The sequence below is a fragment of the Suricata suricatta genome, chromosome 13, assembly GCF_006229205.1.
Source record: "Suricata suricatta isolate VVHF042 chromosome 13, meerkat_22Aug2017_6uvM2_HiC, whole genome shotgun sequence".
In the NCBI taxonomy this organism is placed as follows: domain Eukaryota; kingdom Metazoa; phylum Chordata; class Mammalia; order Carnivora; family Herpestidae; genus Suricata; species Suricata suricatta.
The window spans coordinates 13615819-13631627 of record NC_043712.1 but is presented as its reverse complement, the minus strand read 5'-3'; the positions used below and the strand labels follow the sequence as shown (position 1 = coordinate 13631627).

Sequence of the window (15809 nt, the reverse complement as noted above, 5' to 3'; positions counted from 1 at the left end):
TTTGCTTTATACAGCCTGGGGTTTGCTGAGACTTTTGGATCCTTGGGATGATGTCTTTTACCAGTTTGGAAAATTCTTGGCTATTATCTCTTCAAATTTTGCTTCTGCCCCAATCTCTCTCCTTTCTTTCTGAATCTCCAGTTACATTTATGCTAGTCTTGTGGCTGTCCCACATGTCTTTCTGCTGTGTTCTTTCCATTGCATTTTTTTCTCTGTGCTTCAGTTGGATATTATTAACTGAGCTGTCTTCAACCCTACGAACCTTGTCTTCACTGTGAGTAATCTTTTGTTGAACCCATACTATGAGTTATTCACTTCAGATGTTGTATTTTTCAGTTCTAGATTGACCTTTTGATTTTTTTAAAGATGCCAATTCTCTTGAAATTTGGCTCATTTTACCTGTTTTCTGTGTTTTCCTCTATTTTCTTAAAACACTAATTTTGTTATTTTAAAGGCATTCTCTGCTAACTCTAACATCTGGACCATCTGTGGGTCTGCTTCCGTTGTTTATTTTTTCTCTTTATTTTTGGTCACATTTTCCCTCTCCAGCATTGTCAAGTATTTTTGATTATATGCCAGATGCAGCATATAGAGAGCCGCAGATGACTCCCGTGTTCTGTTAGGCAGGTATCATGAGGAATAGCCTCAATCCAATTAGAAATTGAGACAGGTTGAAGATGGACTGCAGTCTTAGTATGAGTCAGTTCACCTGTGGCTCATCACTGTTTCTTGGTCATGTCACTCAAGGCTTTTGATGTAGAGCCTAGCCCCCTGAGTTTCCTCACTCCTGAGAGACCCACAACAGACTCAGTCCTGCCCAGGTCTCCCTCCACGCACTTAAGAATCCAGCAATATCTTTAGAGAGAGATGTTTGTATACGGTAGGGGGGGCCTCTCTTTCTAAAGGGATTTTGTCTCTACAGTACCATAAGACTGAGAGACTTCCTACCCTTTGGGGCCAGCCTCTTGTCTCTTGGACAATCAGCAAATGTCCAGTGAGAAAACTGGCCTTGTCTGTAGGGCTCCTCTAGTTTCTGATCCATCATACAAGTCCCCAACAACTGCCAAAAACTCTCGTGTCTCTTTCCTCAAGAAGAATTCCTGCTCCTTAGCCTATGACCAGAATGTCCCCTGGAATAAAATGGCTGACGATCACCCACGTACTTAGGAAGAGTTTGACCCTTTCTGGAATTGTAGTTCATGCGGTCTTCTTTGCTTCCCAACCAGTACAACTTATGAAATCTATGACGAGAACAACGGACTAACTGCATAGCCAAGTTGAGGAAAGTGTCTACCTGTGAGGGCATCACAACTGGCAGACCGATTATTACACCGGCAGGGTAAGCAGCCACTCCGACTAAAGTCGTAATATCCATCTTGGCATCGGTCACACGTAGAGCCGGTGACGCCCACTTTGCACTGGCACTCCCCGGAACTGCAAATAAAAGCAAAGACAATGAACAAAAGTAAATCAGTTTGAAAGTTTTGTTGCCTAACATCCCAACACAGATGATCTTAATGTAGAAATATTTCAACTAGATTCTAATAAGTAGAATTATTGTTTTTGTTTTCGTTTTGTCTTAACTGGAAGTTGAGCAACTTCATGACTATATAAATTCAATTAACATACTAACACTAATCATTTCTGACAATTTAATCCTCTGCACTGAGGTTAAAATTATGATAAGGGAGTCATGGGAACACACATCCCTAATGCTTAGAAATCTTTGTTTAGTCAACACTGGGGCCTAGACCTAGGACCACTGTGACCTCTCGTTCCTGGATCATTCTACGGTCCCAACAGCACCTGCCCTCTCCAACATGGAGAACGGAAGAAGCATCATTTGGTCTCCATCCAGCCTAGCTTCTGGCTGAAGAACATGAAGACTAAGATCTTAAGGAATATGTCAGTTAATATCCATTTAGATGTTAGAAATAATAAGTTTCTACTTTAGGTCCTCGCTATCTTAAAATCGTATTTCTGATAACCAAAGTGGAATTCACAATTAAGTAAATACGATTATAATGGAGACCTCCATTGCTTTCTGGATTAAATTCATATAAAAATTCTAGATTGTCAACCCCAAAAAGAGAAGACTAAAATTGAAAGTAATAAAAACAGGGGTGCCTGGCTGGCTCAACTGGAAGAACATGTGACTCTTCATCTCGGGTTTATAGGTTTGAGGCTCTCAAACTTGGGTATAGAAGTTACTTAAAACTAAGATCTTTAAAAATGAATAAGCAAAGTAAGAAAAACACCTTATTTAACAATGGGACTCTTCTTTCTTTATATGTTTATTCTGAGCCTGAAAATTTTCGACTTTACCTGAGTATATTTTGGCACCAGTTACAATGGACGGGAGGCAATTTAAGATAAAACTGCTTTTCAATATAATGTTTTTAGAGATTTGGCTCCTAACAGTGAGCCCCCATGGGGTTATTATTTTTAGTTCAAGAGCCCAGGCTAAAATTGTTAATACTTACATGGCTCTTATACATATCAGTTAAAGTAACCCCCTAATAATTCCCATAGTCCTATTTCTATAATAAAAACAGAAGTTCCACATTTGAGAGTTCCTAGAATTCTCAGCTGACTTTGCAGAATGTAGGTAAGACAACTTCCAACCATGTGAATTCTACTTGTAGGTATATAAACCTAAGGATTTTTTTTTTTTTTTGAGATATGCCTTTCTTTTTCATCAGCATCCCCTGGGCTAAATAATGAGGCCTTCATCCTCCATCCCAAAAAAATTCTCTTGAGCACCTAGAGTCAAAGTTTACTTCTGTCTCCTGCTTACAGTTCTCCTCACTGTCCCAGGCTATGCCAAAAAGGAGTAGAAAAGTAGAAAAACAGTTCTACATGGAATATTTTTAGGGCTTTACTCAAGCAAAACCAGTCCAGAAGGGAAAGGAAGCCAGGCTTATGTAAATAACATATACTTTACATATTTCAAAGTCTTGTATCCTGAAAAGTTACCCATCAGACTCTGTACCCCCTCTCTCAAAGTTGTCTAGTATTAGGTTATGCAATTGCTTGACTAGCAAGTAATTCTGCAGAAAATATAAAATGAAGTCATGCTGCTGAAGATGATGATAAAATAATGAGCATTGTTTGTTGATGGCCTAGCTCAATAAACATACATATGTTCTCTAACCCTCAAAATAACCCTACTAGGTGGAAGTCATAATCCTGGTTTTACTTCAGAGGAGAATCGGGGGGAGAGGGAGGCTAAAGCTCTTGTACACACCTAGTAAGTCAGGCTGATTTATACAAAGCCAGACTTTTCTTACTATACCATACCACCTACCACTCCCAAAGCTTAAATCTAAATTTGTGCAAGAAATTTGTCCACCAAATAACTTGATACCTACTTAGGTATCAAGCTTCATTCTGTAGATTCCAAGCATCACAATTCACCATTTATTTAGGTTCTCACCCCAGTGAGCTGTTTCTGCCTTGCCCAGAATAAACTGTGGTCTTTTTTCTTACTGCCAGTAAATTTCAGATCTTCCTTAACAAAAGCTAAGAGTTTTTACTGCTTGGAGAGAAATAGAAGCCTAGCAAAGTCTGAGCCTCCCAGAGAGGCAAGCCCAGATATTTTGATGCTTAAAGCTTAAATAAAATTTATACTGATCATAGTGCAGAAGACGAGCTTTGATTTTAGACAAGCAACAGAAATGTACATTACCAACCAATGTCTCTTAAGTAACTTCACAAGGAAAGAAAACGAAAGAAAAAATCCCACACGCAAACGCTTACACACTCTCACACAAGAATATCCCAAGGTACGTGAAGATCTATCAAGGTAAATCAGTAGTCATCAAATATAAAGTGCAGGAATATTTTCTTACTCAACAAGAAGGAGCTAATCGATTTAAGTCTCGCTCTACTGTGAGAAAATTATAAAGGCTATAATGTGCTTTCCAAAGAATTGCTAACAACAATTTATTAGCCAATTTCCAAGGCTTTTAGGATGTTAATCAAAATATGTTTGTTCCTCATTTCTCTATGTGCATTAGATTATTCAGTATATGGAAGAATAAACAGTTCTTTTAATGACAGTGTTTGCCCAACTCATCAAACCCACAAGAAAATGATATCTTGGAAGACCTAATCACTTCGTAATATCTCATAATCCTAACATAGTCAGTGCTCTTAAATTGGTTGCTATTCCCGTCAGTGGGCTTTCCCAGCAGAATTCTGCTCTGTGCACTCAAAAGGCCAATTTAAGCAGGCTTCTTTCTCCCTGGAGAACGTGCTCCTCAGTTGCTGATTAAAAAAAAAAACAAACCATGATTGGTTTTATGGATCCTGATAAAATGGTTGACTAGTCTAGATACCATGCTTCACTTTTCCTGGGTAGATTTTAAAACAATAGGAAAAGAGGTGGTTTTTTCTCTCTCTTTTTAAAAATAGAAGGGAGTGGGAAAGTTTGGTTGTGAGATTGCACTACTAGTGCTTTCCATGTTACTCATGGCCCATTGCCAATTTCTGCATGTATAAGAATTAAATCACTCAGCAAATATAAAGCTCTCCCTGTGTGACTTCTTTTACAGAATAAGGACTTTACAACACCCCCTTTCATGGTCTTCCTCTGTTAGAGACTGTTGAATGCTTTTTGAAGCAAAGGTCAATGATATAAATGCAATGAAATCAAAGACAGGGGGGAGAAAAAGTCCTGTTAAGAGACCACTTATGCATATCCATAGATTTGAAATGAAAGGACCAAAGACTCATAGCTTCATATCTGGAAAATAAGGGCACGGAACTAGATTTTAGACAGAAGTCAGAAATCTACACTACAGAAATCTACTAACAAAGAATTTAAGATAAAATTTGCTCATCTGGCGTCATTTTTACAGCCATGAGTTACTAGTAGAATACTAATACAGTACAGAGAATTATATCAGAAAGAAGACTATAGAGCTATTTATAAAGGAAGCACAAGCACTGTGGAACCAAGCAGTACTACATATAACTAACTATATTCTATACATGTCTTAAAGTATCCCAAATAGAACTCTCAGATTTTCGTAGGGTTGTCAAGTGCTTAGTTATAGAATTTATCACACTCATAAGTGTGAGCAACTAGTACAAGGCTTGAACACTGAAAAATGATCTCTTAAGGGGTGCTTGGCTGGTTCAGTCAGAAGAGCACACAATTCTTGATCTTGGGGTCATGACCTTGAGCTCCACATTGGGTGTAGGTTACTTAATTAAATAAAACTTTAAAAAACTATCTAGATGAGTAGATGGAAAGCCTCCAGAATTTCCATTATTTTATAACACCATTGACTAGCATAGGAAGGGTGGAACATAAGAAGGGAAGCATCAGGGCCTATGGAAAATTCACAGCCTGGGGAAACCAAGAGCTTGGTTCATATTCTAGCTGTCCTGGTCTCTAGCTGGGACCAGGTGCGTCTTCTACCTTAGACTCAGTATTCTCATTTGTAAAATAAAGACAGTTATACCAAACTTTGTAGGGTGACCGTGGGAATGAGAGACGGTGCGCCCGGGGTGCTCAGCACAGTATCTGGTGTGTAGTCAGTGCTCCAGAATGAAAGAACTAGGAAGGTGATGACAGCAATCCTGGGTCTTGATTTTTTCCTGAGAATTCTAAGGAGAATGGGCTGGAGTGTCTAGTTAAGGCTGTTATTTGTTTTTAAAATTCTGTTAACAAACCTGGAAAAACTCCAAGAATTTATGGGGTAAAATTGTATGGAGCAAAAACGTGGCTAGGAAAAGAGAGCACATTCTGAAAACCTGGGAGAAATGGTTTGGGGAAAGAAAATTTAAACTGAGAAGAAAAAGGATCTGCAAAATCCTACATAAAGTGGGGCCAAAACCAGGGAGACCTGAAGAGTTTTTGTACACACTAGCTAATTAGTTTAATGTTTTTCTAAGTGTCAAAAATGTTGGCGTATTTTGTGCTGTCAAAAATATTGTCTATCTTCTTACTAAGACTTATAAAATACCAGTTACATGTGCGTGGCATATCTTTAGATAACATGTGATCAATTTGGACTCAAGCAGTCACAGAATAACTAAAAAGATACAGTTCTAATTGGGAGAAATTAATTTATTTGAGGTTTTCCACAAGGCTTGCTTTTCCTCCTTCCTTCTCCTTCAGCTCACATGTTGGCACTCTGACATGAAAAGAACAGAAAAAAAATAGGCGATCAGCAGTATCAATTTTCCTCTATCTTTTCTTTAATGGCTTAAAACAATTTAGTACATGTAGAAGGAGACTGAAACTACTATTTAAAACATAATATGAAAGGAACAGGACATTGCTGATTATAAAGTCACTTAATATATTAAAAATAATATTAAAAGGAAGCTAGAGAAAGTTTTTCTAACTAGAAAAAGTCTTTACATGGGAAAGCAAAAAAAAAGAAAAGTTATTAGCAATTTTGAATTTCATGTTTGTGTCATGGTTTTGTAAAGGTAATAAAAAAATCAGTTTCGCCTTTTGGTTATGAAAGAAACCCAATAATTGGGCATTTTGGCAAAAGACCATGTGCATTTAGTGTTTCTCTGTCTTTCTATAATCATGGAAAAGACTATTATGCAATGAGCAAAGCTCCTTTGCTGGAGGAAAAAAAAGATAGCTTTATTGTTGAAAACATTGAGCTATTATACTAAACATTCCTTGTATTTTTTAGGGCAAATAGTCTAAAATATTCTTAGAGGAAATTCACATTCAGACAGAAATTCTTAACACTCAAAAAGGGTATTGCTTAAGTGCAAAAATATTTTCTGATAGCTGATCTTACCAAAATCAAATTTAAAAGCTTATTTGAAAAGTCAGAAGTAATACTTAATGGCAAAAAAATAAGAAGCGTCATATTTCCAGAGCCGTAACTTGGAAGGCTTAACTTAATTCAAATAGGAAAGTTCTTTCTCATTTCCTTCACTTTTTTAAATGGAATAAATACAGCCATAAGAATACTCAAGCCCACACAATTACTCCATTATTTGAAAGAGATTTCAGCATTTAGAAGTCATTTTGAAAATAGAAAAAAGAGGAGAAGCATGAGGTTCCAATATCATTTCCTTGGAAAGAAGATGCTTCTCAAATACATTAAGATTGTATTCATTTATAACCATTGTAAAAGGTTTGCTCAATGAAAGGGTAATTTTTTTTGAAAAAAGAAGTTTTTATTTTAAATTCTAGTTAACATACAATGTAATATTAGTTTCAAGTATACGATACAGTGATCCAACACTTGTGCACATCACAACTGTACTTAACCCCATCACCTGTTTAACCCCCACCCCCAACCTTCCCTCTGGCAACCATCAGTGTTCTCTGTAGTTAAGAGTCTGTTTCTTGGTTTTCTCTCTTTCTCTCTCTCTCTCTCTCTCTCTCTCTCTCTCTCTCTCTCTCTCTCTGCCCCACTCCCCTTTGTTCATTTGTTTTGTTTCTTAAATTCCACATATGAGAAAAACTGTATGGTATTTTTGTTTCTCTGACTGACTTATCTCACTTAGCATTATATTCTCTAGTTCCATCCATGTCATTGCAAATGGCAAAATTTCGTTCTTTTTTATGACTGAGTAATATTCCATTGTATATATACACCACTCTTCCTTATCCATTACTCAATCAATGGACACGAGGGCTCTTTCCATAATTGGCTATTGTAGATAACACTGCTCTAACTATTGGGGTACATGTATCCCTTTGAATTAGTATTTTTATATTGTTTGGGTAAATACTTAAGCAATCATTGGATCATAGGGTAGTTCTCTTTTCAACTTTTTGAGAGAACTCCATACAGTTCTCCAGAGCGGCTGCCCCAGTTTGCATTCCCACCAATAGTATAAGAGGTTCTCCTTTTTCCTTATCCTTTGCCAACACCTGCTGTTTCTTGTGATGTTGATTTTAGCCATTCTGACAGGTGTGAGGCGGTATCTTATTGTAGTTTTGATTTGTGTTTCCCTGATGCTGAGCGATGTTTGAGGATCTCTTCGTGTGTCTGCTGGCCATCTGTACGTCATCTTTGAAAAAATTGTCTATCTGTGCCTTCTGCTCATTTTTAACTAGATAATTTGTTTTTTGGGTGCTGTATTTTATAAGTTCTTTATATATTTTGGACACTAACCTGAAACGGTAATTATTAATACTTGATTTGTGTACATGCTGTGTTCCAAAAATTAACTTGTAGTGCCTAGAATTTAGGACTCACCGAAATGACAGCATAAGTGGTGGCTTAGTTTCCAGATGAGCAAACAAAAGCCTCTTTAACTCAAAAATATTGATATTGACAGTGCTAAGGACCAAGTCCTTCAAACCCAAGTCCTAAGCTCTTGAGTTCTAAACCCCATAGGGGATAAAGGAGTCAGAGGTAATATTAACATTAACAATATTAACGTTCACACTGTGGGATTATAAATGAAGTGCATAGCCCAATATTTATATATGCATTAGTTATTTTAGTTCTTATAATAATTCTATGACATTCATGAGTCTCAGTTTTGCCACTTTCTAGCCGCTTGATTACTGAGAAGGTTTTTGCATCTGAAAAATAAGAATAATAATCTGTTTCAAAAGATTATGGAAATTAGTTAAAATTACATATTTAAGTGCTTTCCAAATATTAGTAGTTCAATACATGGTCAAATATGAATTCTCAACATCCCCAATCAATAGAGTTTCAAAAACATGAACTGACTCAGTTTTCAAGGTTGCACACCCAGAGGGCGATCAGAATTAGAACTCAGGTCTTCTGCCTACTGATATCTGATTTTTTCTCTCTCGCTTATGTTATAGGTTACCTCTGTGCATTTAATGAAAGCTAGACAGAAGGATTTAACGTGCTCATATTAATAGACTTGCAACACTCCTAGAAAAAGTTCTTTTATGTTACTCTTCTCCTGGCTCAATTGTTAGTTGTTTAAATAACACCTCTGATGAATGGGATTTTAAACTGACTGCCAAGGAAATGAGACGTTGCTTCTGACCTGTGTCAGTCCAGTTTCCTGACTTGGGAGCACAGGTTTCCTACCCACAGCTTGCACTGTCCACAAATGCACCTGTGCTGGCCAGTTTCCTTGCAAAACTTCTCACCTCTAACAGCTTTACTGATATCACCTTGCAGTGCTTTTTTAATCTTCATTCTTAAATTGTGAAATCTATCATTCATTCAGAGGCAGATACATTTAAAGACAATAGAGTTTAAAGAAGAACAATAAACTTAGCAATTTCATATCCATGAGGCAAGACATTTGAAGCTCCTTGTGTGCCCCCACTTCAACTTAATTCCCTTCTCTTGCCCCAGAAACAGCTAAGTTTTTTAGCCAGTTCAGCTCTGCTAGAGTTTTACCATTTCTGTATGTATTACTAAATGATATATCAGATAGTTTTGCCTGCTCTTACACTTTATATTAATTAACTTCATGTATTCTTTGATTTACTTTGTCCCATATAGTATTATGGCTTACCAATTTATCAATATACATTTGTATAGCTGTAGCCACTCTTTTTTCACTGCTGTGTTATGTTTCACCATATAAATATAACCCTATTGTATTCATTCTTCTAGACATGTGGGTTGTTTTCCTTAGGTATTATGGATAGTACCTGTATGTTTTCTGGTACACATGAGCATGCTTTTCTCTAGAGTATATGCCAAGGAATAAGATTGCTAGGTAATAGCTCGTGCAACATCAACATGCAAGGCAATGCCTGTTTTCCAAAGTGGTGGTCATAATGCACACCCCTGTTAGCAATGGAATGATGGTCCCATTGAATCCTCACCAACACTTGATAGCATCAGCATTTAAAATTTTTTCAATCTGGCAGCTCAAAATGGTATCACGCTGTGGTTTTTAATTACATTCTCCAGATTATTAATGAGATGGAACATGTTTTCAATTTTATTGCCCATTTGAGTTTCCTCTTCTATGAAAAGTCTGCCCAAGTATTCTTTTGTTATGAAAGGATAATTGACATATAACGTATTAATTTCAGGTGTACAAAATAATGATTTGGTATTTGCATACATTAAGAAACAATCACCACAATAAGTCTAGCTACAGTCCGTCACCATATAGAGTTACAAATTGTTTCCTACCGACTTCTGACATTGATTTGCAGATGTTCTTTATATATTATTGAAAAACCAATCCCGTCAGTTTAATGTGATACAATGATCTTCTCTCAGTTTGAGGCTTGTCTAGAAGTTTTATATTTTAACAAAGTAGTTAAGGTATAAACACCAGAGCTAGACTACCTGTATTCAAGTCCTGGCTTTCTCACTTAGTAGCCATATGACTGGAAATAAATTGCTTAAATTCTTTGTTCTTCAGTTTCCTCACTTGCAAAATGGAGAAAATAATAATCTCTCTCTCTCTCTCTCTCGGGTTTGTGAAGATTAATTTAGTTAATATGTGGTAAGCAGGCAGAACAGTGTCTGACACATAGTAAAAGCTATATAAGTACTGCTACTGCATTAATAGTATTGTTGAAGAGTATCACTAAACTTCAGTACCTCCTCGGCCATATGTCAAATATCTTTACACACCTGGGTTGTTTCTGGGCTTTCATTTCTGTCCTATTTATCTGTCTATCTCTGAACCAACACCAAACTGTCTTAATTACTATCACTTCATATTCCCCTCAAGTTTTTCATACAAAGTTTTTGAAAAACACAGATATGTTGAAAGAACAGTTGTCTCCATATCTGCATATATATTTTGCTTTTATCTAGCAGTCCCCTAATCTCTTCCCCTGGCTCCCATCGCTTCAGCCACGCTTACCTTGCTGTTGTTCGGATGTGCTGTGCCTGCTCCTGCATCAGACTCCCTGCCATCACTGTCCTTTCCGTTAGCATCGGCCTTCACCCAGGGGATCCGTGGGGCATACTCCCTTACTTCTTATCTTTATTTATTCAAATGTTATATTCTCAACAAGGCCTTGGCCAGCCACGCCATCTAATATTATAATATCTCTTACTACTTAATATATATTTTATTTCATTGTTCATTAAATCTCTCCCCATCTAGAATGTCAGCTCTATAAAATCAGGGGGGTTTATCTGGTTTTCTTTTTTCTCCACCATTATACAGCCAGGGCCTAGCACAGTGCCTGCCAAATGACAGACACTCAAAACTTTAATGATCATGTAATCTGGCTCCAAAATCTATGTATGCTTCCTTCATTAATTCATGATGCTTTCTCAGTATAGTATTTGTCTTCAATTTAGTCCATTTAATATTTTCCAAGTACCTAATCCTCATATTTTATGTTTCATTTGTTTGTTTCTTTGTTTATAGATTGAGAGTATGAATGGGGCATTGGGGCAGAGGGAGGGAGAGAGAAGCTTAAGCAGCCTCCATGCTCAGCACAGAGCCTGATGGGGGGCTCGATCCCACAAACCTGGGATCATGACCTGAGCTAAAATCAAGAGTCAGACTCTCAACTGACTGAGTCTCCCAGGTGCCCCACTTTATGTTACATTTAAATAAACCTTTCAGAATCCTTAAAATCGAATATTTATTTTAGGTGAGTAAAATGAGACATTTAATGACTGGTACATGATAGGCCAGTCAACACTATAAGACATTGATCTTGATCCCTTGGATTTGTCCTTTAAAGGACAAAGAAAGGGCACCTGGGTAGCTCAGTCCATTGAGCAACCGGCTTCACATCAGGTCATTATCTTGCGGTTCATGGGTTCGAGCCCCGTGTCGGGCTCTGTGCTGACAGCTCACAGCCTGGAGCCTGTTTCAGATTCTGTGTCTCCCTCTCTCTCTGACCCTCCCCTGCTCATGCTGTCTCTCTCTGTCTCTCAAAAATAAATAAAAAGCAGGAAAAAAAATTTTAAGGACAAAGAAGAGCAGAAAGGGACAAAAATAATGTACTAGCCCTCAAAGCAAAATCTATTTTGCTTAACCCCAATATTCTATTATGACCCTGCGAAAAGCCTCTTTAGCTCATATAATCCTCATGTAAACAAAGAACAGAGACTGGAATGCCTCAGATGGCCTACTCATTATTAGTGCTGGGTCTTTTCTGGGTAGAAGCTGACCTGAGGTTTTTGGGAGCAACATATTGTCCACTAGTTGAGGCCCTATCTCAGAATTTCTGATTGAATAGGTCTGGGGTTGGGCCCAAGATTTTGCACTTCTAGCCAATTTCCAGGTTATGCTAATATTGGCCTGAGGACCATACCTGAAGAAACACTGCAATAGATTAACTGGAAAAATATCATTACACTTGTTTCACTCTACTTTTTATATTCCTGGTCCCAACTGGTAAGGCTGCTTGATTTTCATCTCTGGGCTTAGTGCTTAATTCTTAATTTGGTGTTACTTCTGACCCAAGAAGAGGGTACTTAAGACAATCAATCTCAGTGAATTGTCATTAACTCCCATTTGCTACTGGTTCCTTAGATCTTAGTTCCCTACAGTCTCGATGGCTGAATTACAACTGCTGTCCCTAATTTTTTTTTAATAATTTATTTATTTTTTTATTTATTTTTGAGAGACAGCGTGAGCAGGGGAGGGTCAGAGAGAGAGGGAGGCACAGAATCTGAAGCAGGCTCCAGGCTCTGAGCTGTCAGCGCAGAGCCTGACGCGGGGCTCGAAACCACGAACTGTGAGATCATGACCTGAGCCGAAGCCGGACGCTCAACTGACTGAGCCACCCAGGCGCCCCATTGTCCCTAATTTTTAAATGCCTGGCTCCTGGTCCTAGTGGTCCTGCCTTCTCGCTTCCCACCCCAGTGACTAGGTTCACAACACTTGCTTCCAGATCTCCCATGTGTCAAATGCCTGCCATTTAAGCCCAGCATGTCAAGTGGACTCAACTCTGATATTTGTAATGTCCTAAGGATTCCTTTCAAAGGATTCCCTCTGGATGCTCTCAATACTTCATGTTGCCTTCTTCTATGTGATATTTAATTTATGATATTTAGTAGAATGCTCTGACTTCTAGACTTATGTCTCCATTGGCCACTCCTTAAGTTGATGAATCATGAACACCCATACCTAGACCTACACTTACACTGAGACTCACAATGTTATATCTAATCTGGCCCATTCCATTTTAGGGAACAATGGGGACAGCCTTGAAATCAGATTAGACATTGGCTCAAATCTAAGCTCTACCATTTATTAATTATGCCATATTGCTAAGTAACTCAGTTCCTAAGAGCAAGACATTTAAGTTGTTTTAAGAAGTCAGAGAGGTTATATGTGTAAAGCATCAAAAATAGAGGTTCAACAGGGTTCATCAAGTGTTATTTTCCTTCTGTTCCTCCTGCTGCCTCTCCTGGATTATGCAGCTTCCTTAGGTGAACAGTTTAGTTGAAAAAAACTAATGTATTTTTCTGTAAAAACTTTTCTTTTCAAATATCTATGATATCTTTTACTGGGCATTTTATTCAACCATAGAACTCCTAAAAAACCAATTCAGGATCAGCAAAAGTTAAACTTAATTAAGGAAATGGTCATAGTGTATGTGTTAGGAATTGGTAGAAGAGGATGAAGCGATTCTGTTATTGACAACATAAGCCATATTTTCATGACTGCTTTTGGCAGTGTGAGAAGAGTGTATATGTCCTTCCTGATAGTATTTAGAATAAAACTTCTTAAATCTGATGACATCTCAGATCTGAGAATCTATTAAATCTTATAGACCTTCTTCACAGGAAAAAGTACATATCCACCATTACATTTCATGCGCTTTTCTCTTCATAGGTTAAGAACTTGTAACCCTGAGCATAGGGGCATACACTAGCCCAGAACTGAATGCCTTGGGAGTTTAAGGTAACAGAAAGAATGCAGGATAAGGTATCAAAAGACCTGGAGTTAATTGCTCTTGCTTGGGCTTATCATGTAACCTTTCGATTATTACTTCTCATCTGTAATTTGGTAGAAAATCATCCTTACCTTCTTCATCCTTAACTTACCTACAGGGTTGTTGTTAGGATCAAATGACTAAATGTACAAGACAAGAGAATACTATTAACTGTAACTGACTTTACAGATATTAGTTATTAACATTACCTGGAAACCTACTGGATATATAAACACAGGAGCAAGACTGAAGTACCCAAATTGTTGAAATACACTGAATATATCATACCAGATAGTTCATTTAACATATGAAGAACCATAATAATGGAACTGATATTTTTTAAACTTGTCCTATACACTTCAAGTATTAAAATAATAACAGCTAAATCACTTGTGTCCCTTTTCATAGGAACTCTGGAGAAACTTCAAGTCAAGAACTCTCTCTGGGATTGACAAATTTAGATATTTTGAGTGGAGATCATATCCAAGGAGAAAAAAGATGAAGAGCCCCATATTTCTCTCTGCCCTCTAGGAAACATATTTCTTGCTATAAAAAAACCATCCGAGATGGAACAAGTCATGCTGATTTAATTTTCTTTCAGGAGACACAGGGGAAGACAAAGCCTTCTCTGTGGGAACAAGCGTCCTTCTATTGCAGCCTAAGTCTACTAACATAAGGTTTGGAAGCTCTTTTAAAACTTTAGAGAAAAAAGATATTAAAAACGTTAGAACAGGCTATGAATTCGATTGTGTATTCTAACCACAACGTCATACATCTAAAGTGGCAGGTCTTCATGCCAGCCGAGTTAGGTTATGTCCTTATCCTGCCTCCTCTCCTAGACCTACGGCTAAGAATTATCAGTAGGACCAACTACACCATCATCATAAAACACTAATACCATCCATATCTGCTTGACTGACTGCCCTGACAATTCTGTTAACTGTTTACTTGTAAACAATATTGGATTTAAAGAAAAGTGTAAAGATAGCACAGACAGTTCTTATATACTAGTCACCTAACTTTCCTTAAGGTTAACTTCTGACTTAACTATGCCAAATTTGTCAAGGCTAAAAATTAACACTGCTATAGTACCATTAAATATAGGGGCACCTGGGTGGCTCAGTTGGTTAAGCGTCCAACATCGGCTCAAGTCCTGATCTGATGGTTTGTGGGTTCGAGCCCTGTGTCGGGCTCTGTGCTAACAACTAGCTCAGAGCCTGGAGCCTGCTTCAGATTCTGTATCTCCCTCTCTCTTTGATCCTCCCTGGCTCACGCTCTCTCTGTCTCTCAAAAATAAATTAAAAGCATTAAAAAACGTTTAGTACTATTAAATATAGACCTTATCAGATTTCCCTAATTTTTACAATAATGTCCTTTTTCTGTCCAGGATCCAATTCATGATATCACCTTACATTTACTGGTCATGTCTCCTTGGCCTCCTCCAATCTGACAGTTTCTTGGTCTTTCCTTGTCTTTTATAACCTTGAAGTTTTCTAAGAGTACTGGCTAGGTATCTTAGAAAATGTTCCTCCATTTGGGTCTGTCCGGTGTCTTGTCATAATTAGACTGAGACTATGGGTTTCAGCGAAGACTGCTGCAGAGGTGACGGGACATTCTCACTGCAGCATAGCCGGGGGTACATGATACTATCACATGACTTAGCACTGATGATGTTATCTTGATCAGGCAAATGATAAGTTTTCAGTCTGTGTGGCAGCTTAACTTAGGATGGTTATCAGGCTTACTTAGAAAATAAGCAGAGGGTCAGCCACTCAGTTAATAACACCAGGGCCTACTAAAGTTGGGACAGTCATACAGGTATTGGTTTGAGCCTGTTTCTGGCACTTGGTGTGTTGGAGCAAATTACTCAAGTCTCAGTTTCTTCCCCTGTAAAATGAGACTAATACCACTTTGGTCAGTTGTTATTTGATCCTTACAAATTAGTACATATAAAGCATTTAGCCTGGCACGTAGCAAACATTCATAATTGTTAATGCTGTTC

The 15809-nt window shown here is 37.8% G+C and overlaps 1 protein-coding gene across 1 annotated transcript in view; it reads right to left on the bottom strand.

The window, feature by feature from the left end:
• Positions 1–15809, bottom strand: part of MEGF9 (multiple EGF like domains 9) — an 86482-nt gene that overhangs the window by 16145 nt on the left and 54528 nt on the right. The window contains exon 3 of the mRNA XM_029920494.1: positions 1295–1434. Coding sequence (XP_029776354.1) covers positions 1295–1434 — 140 coding nt within the window. The remainder of the gene's footprint in view (positions 1–1294; positions 1435–15809) is intronic.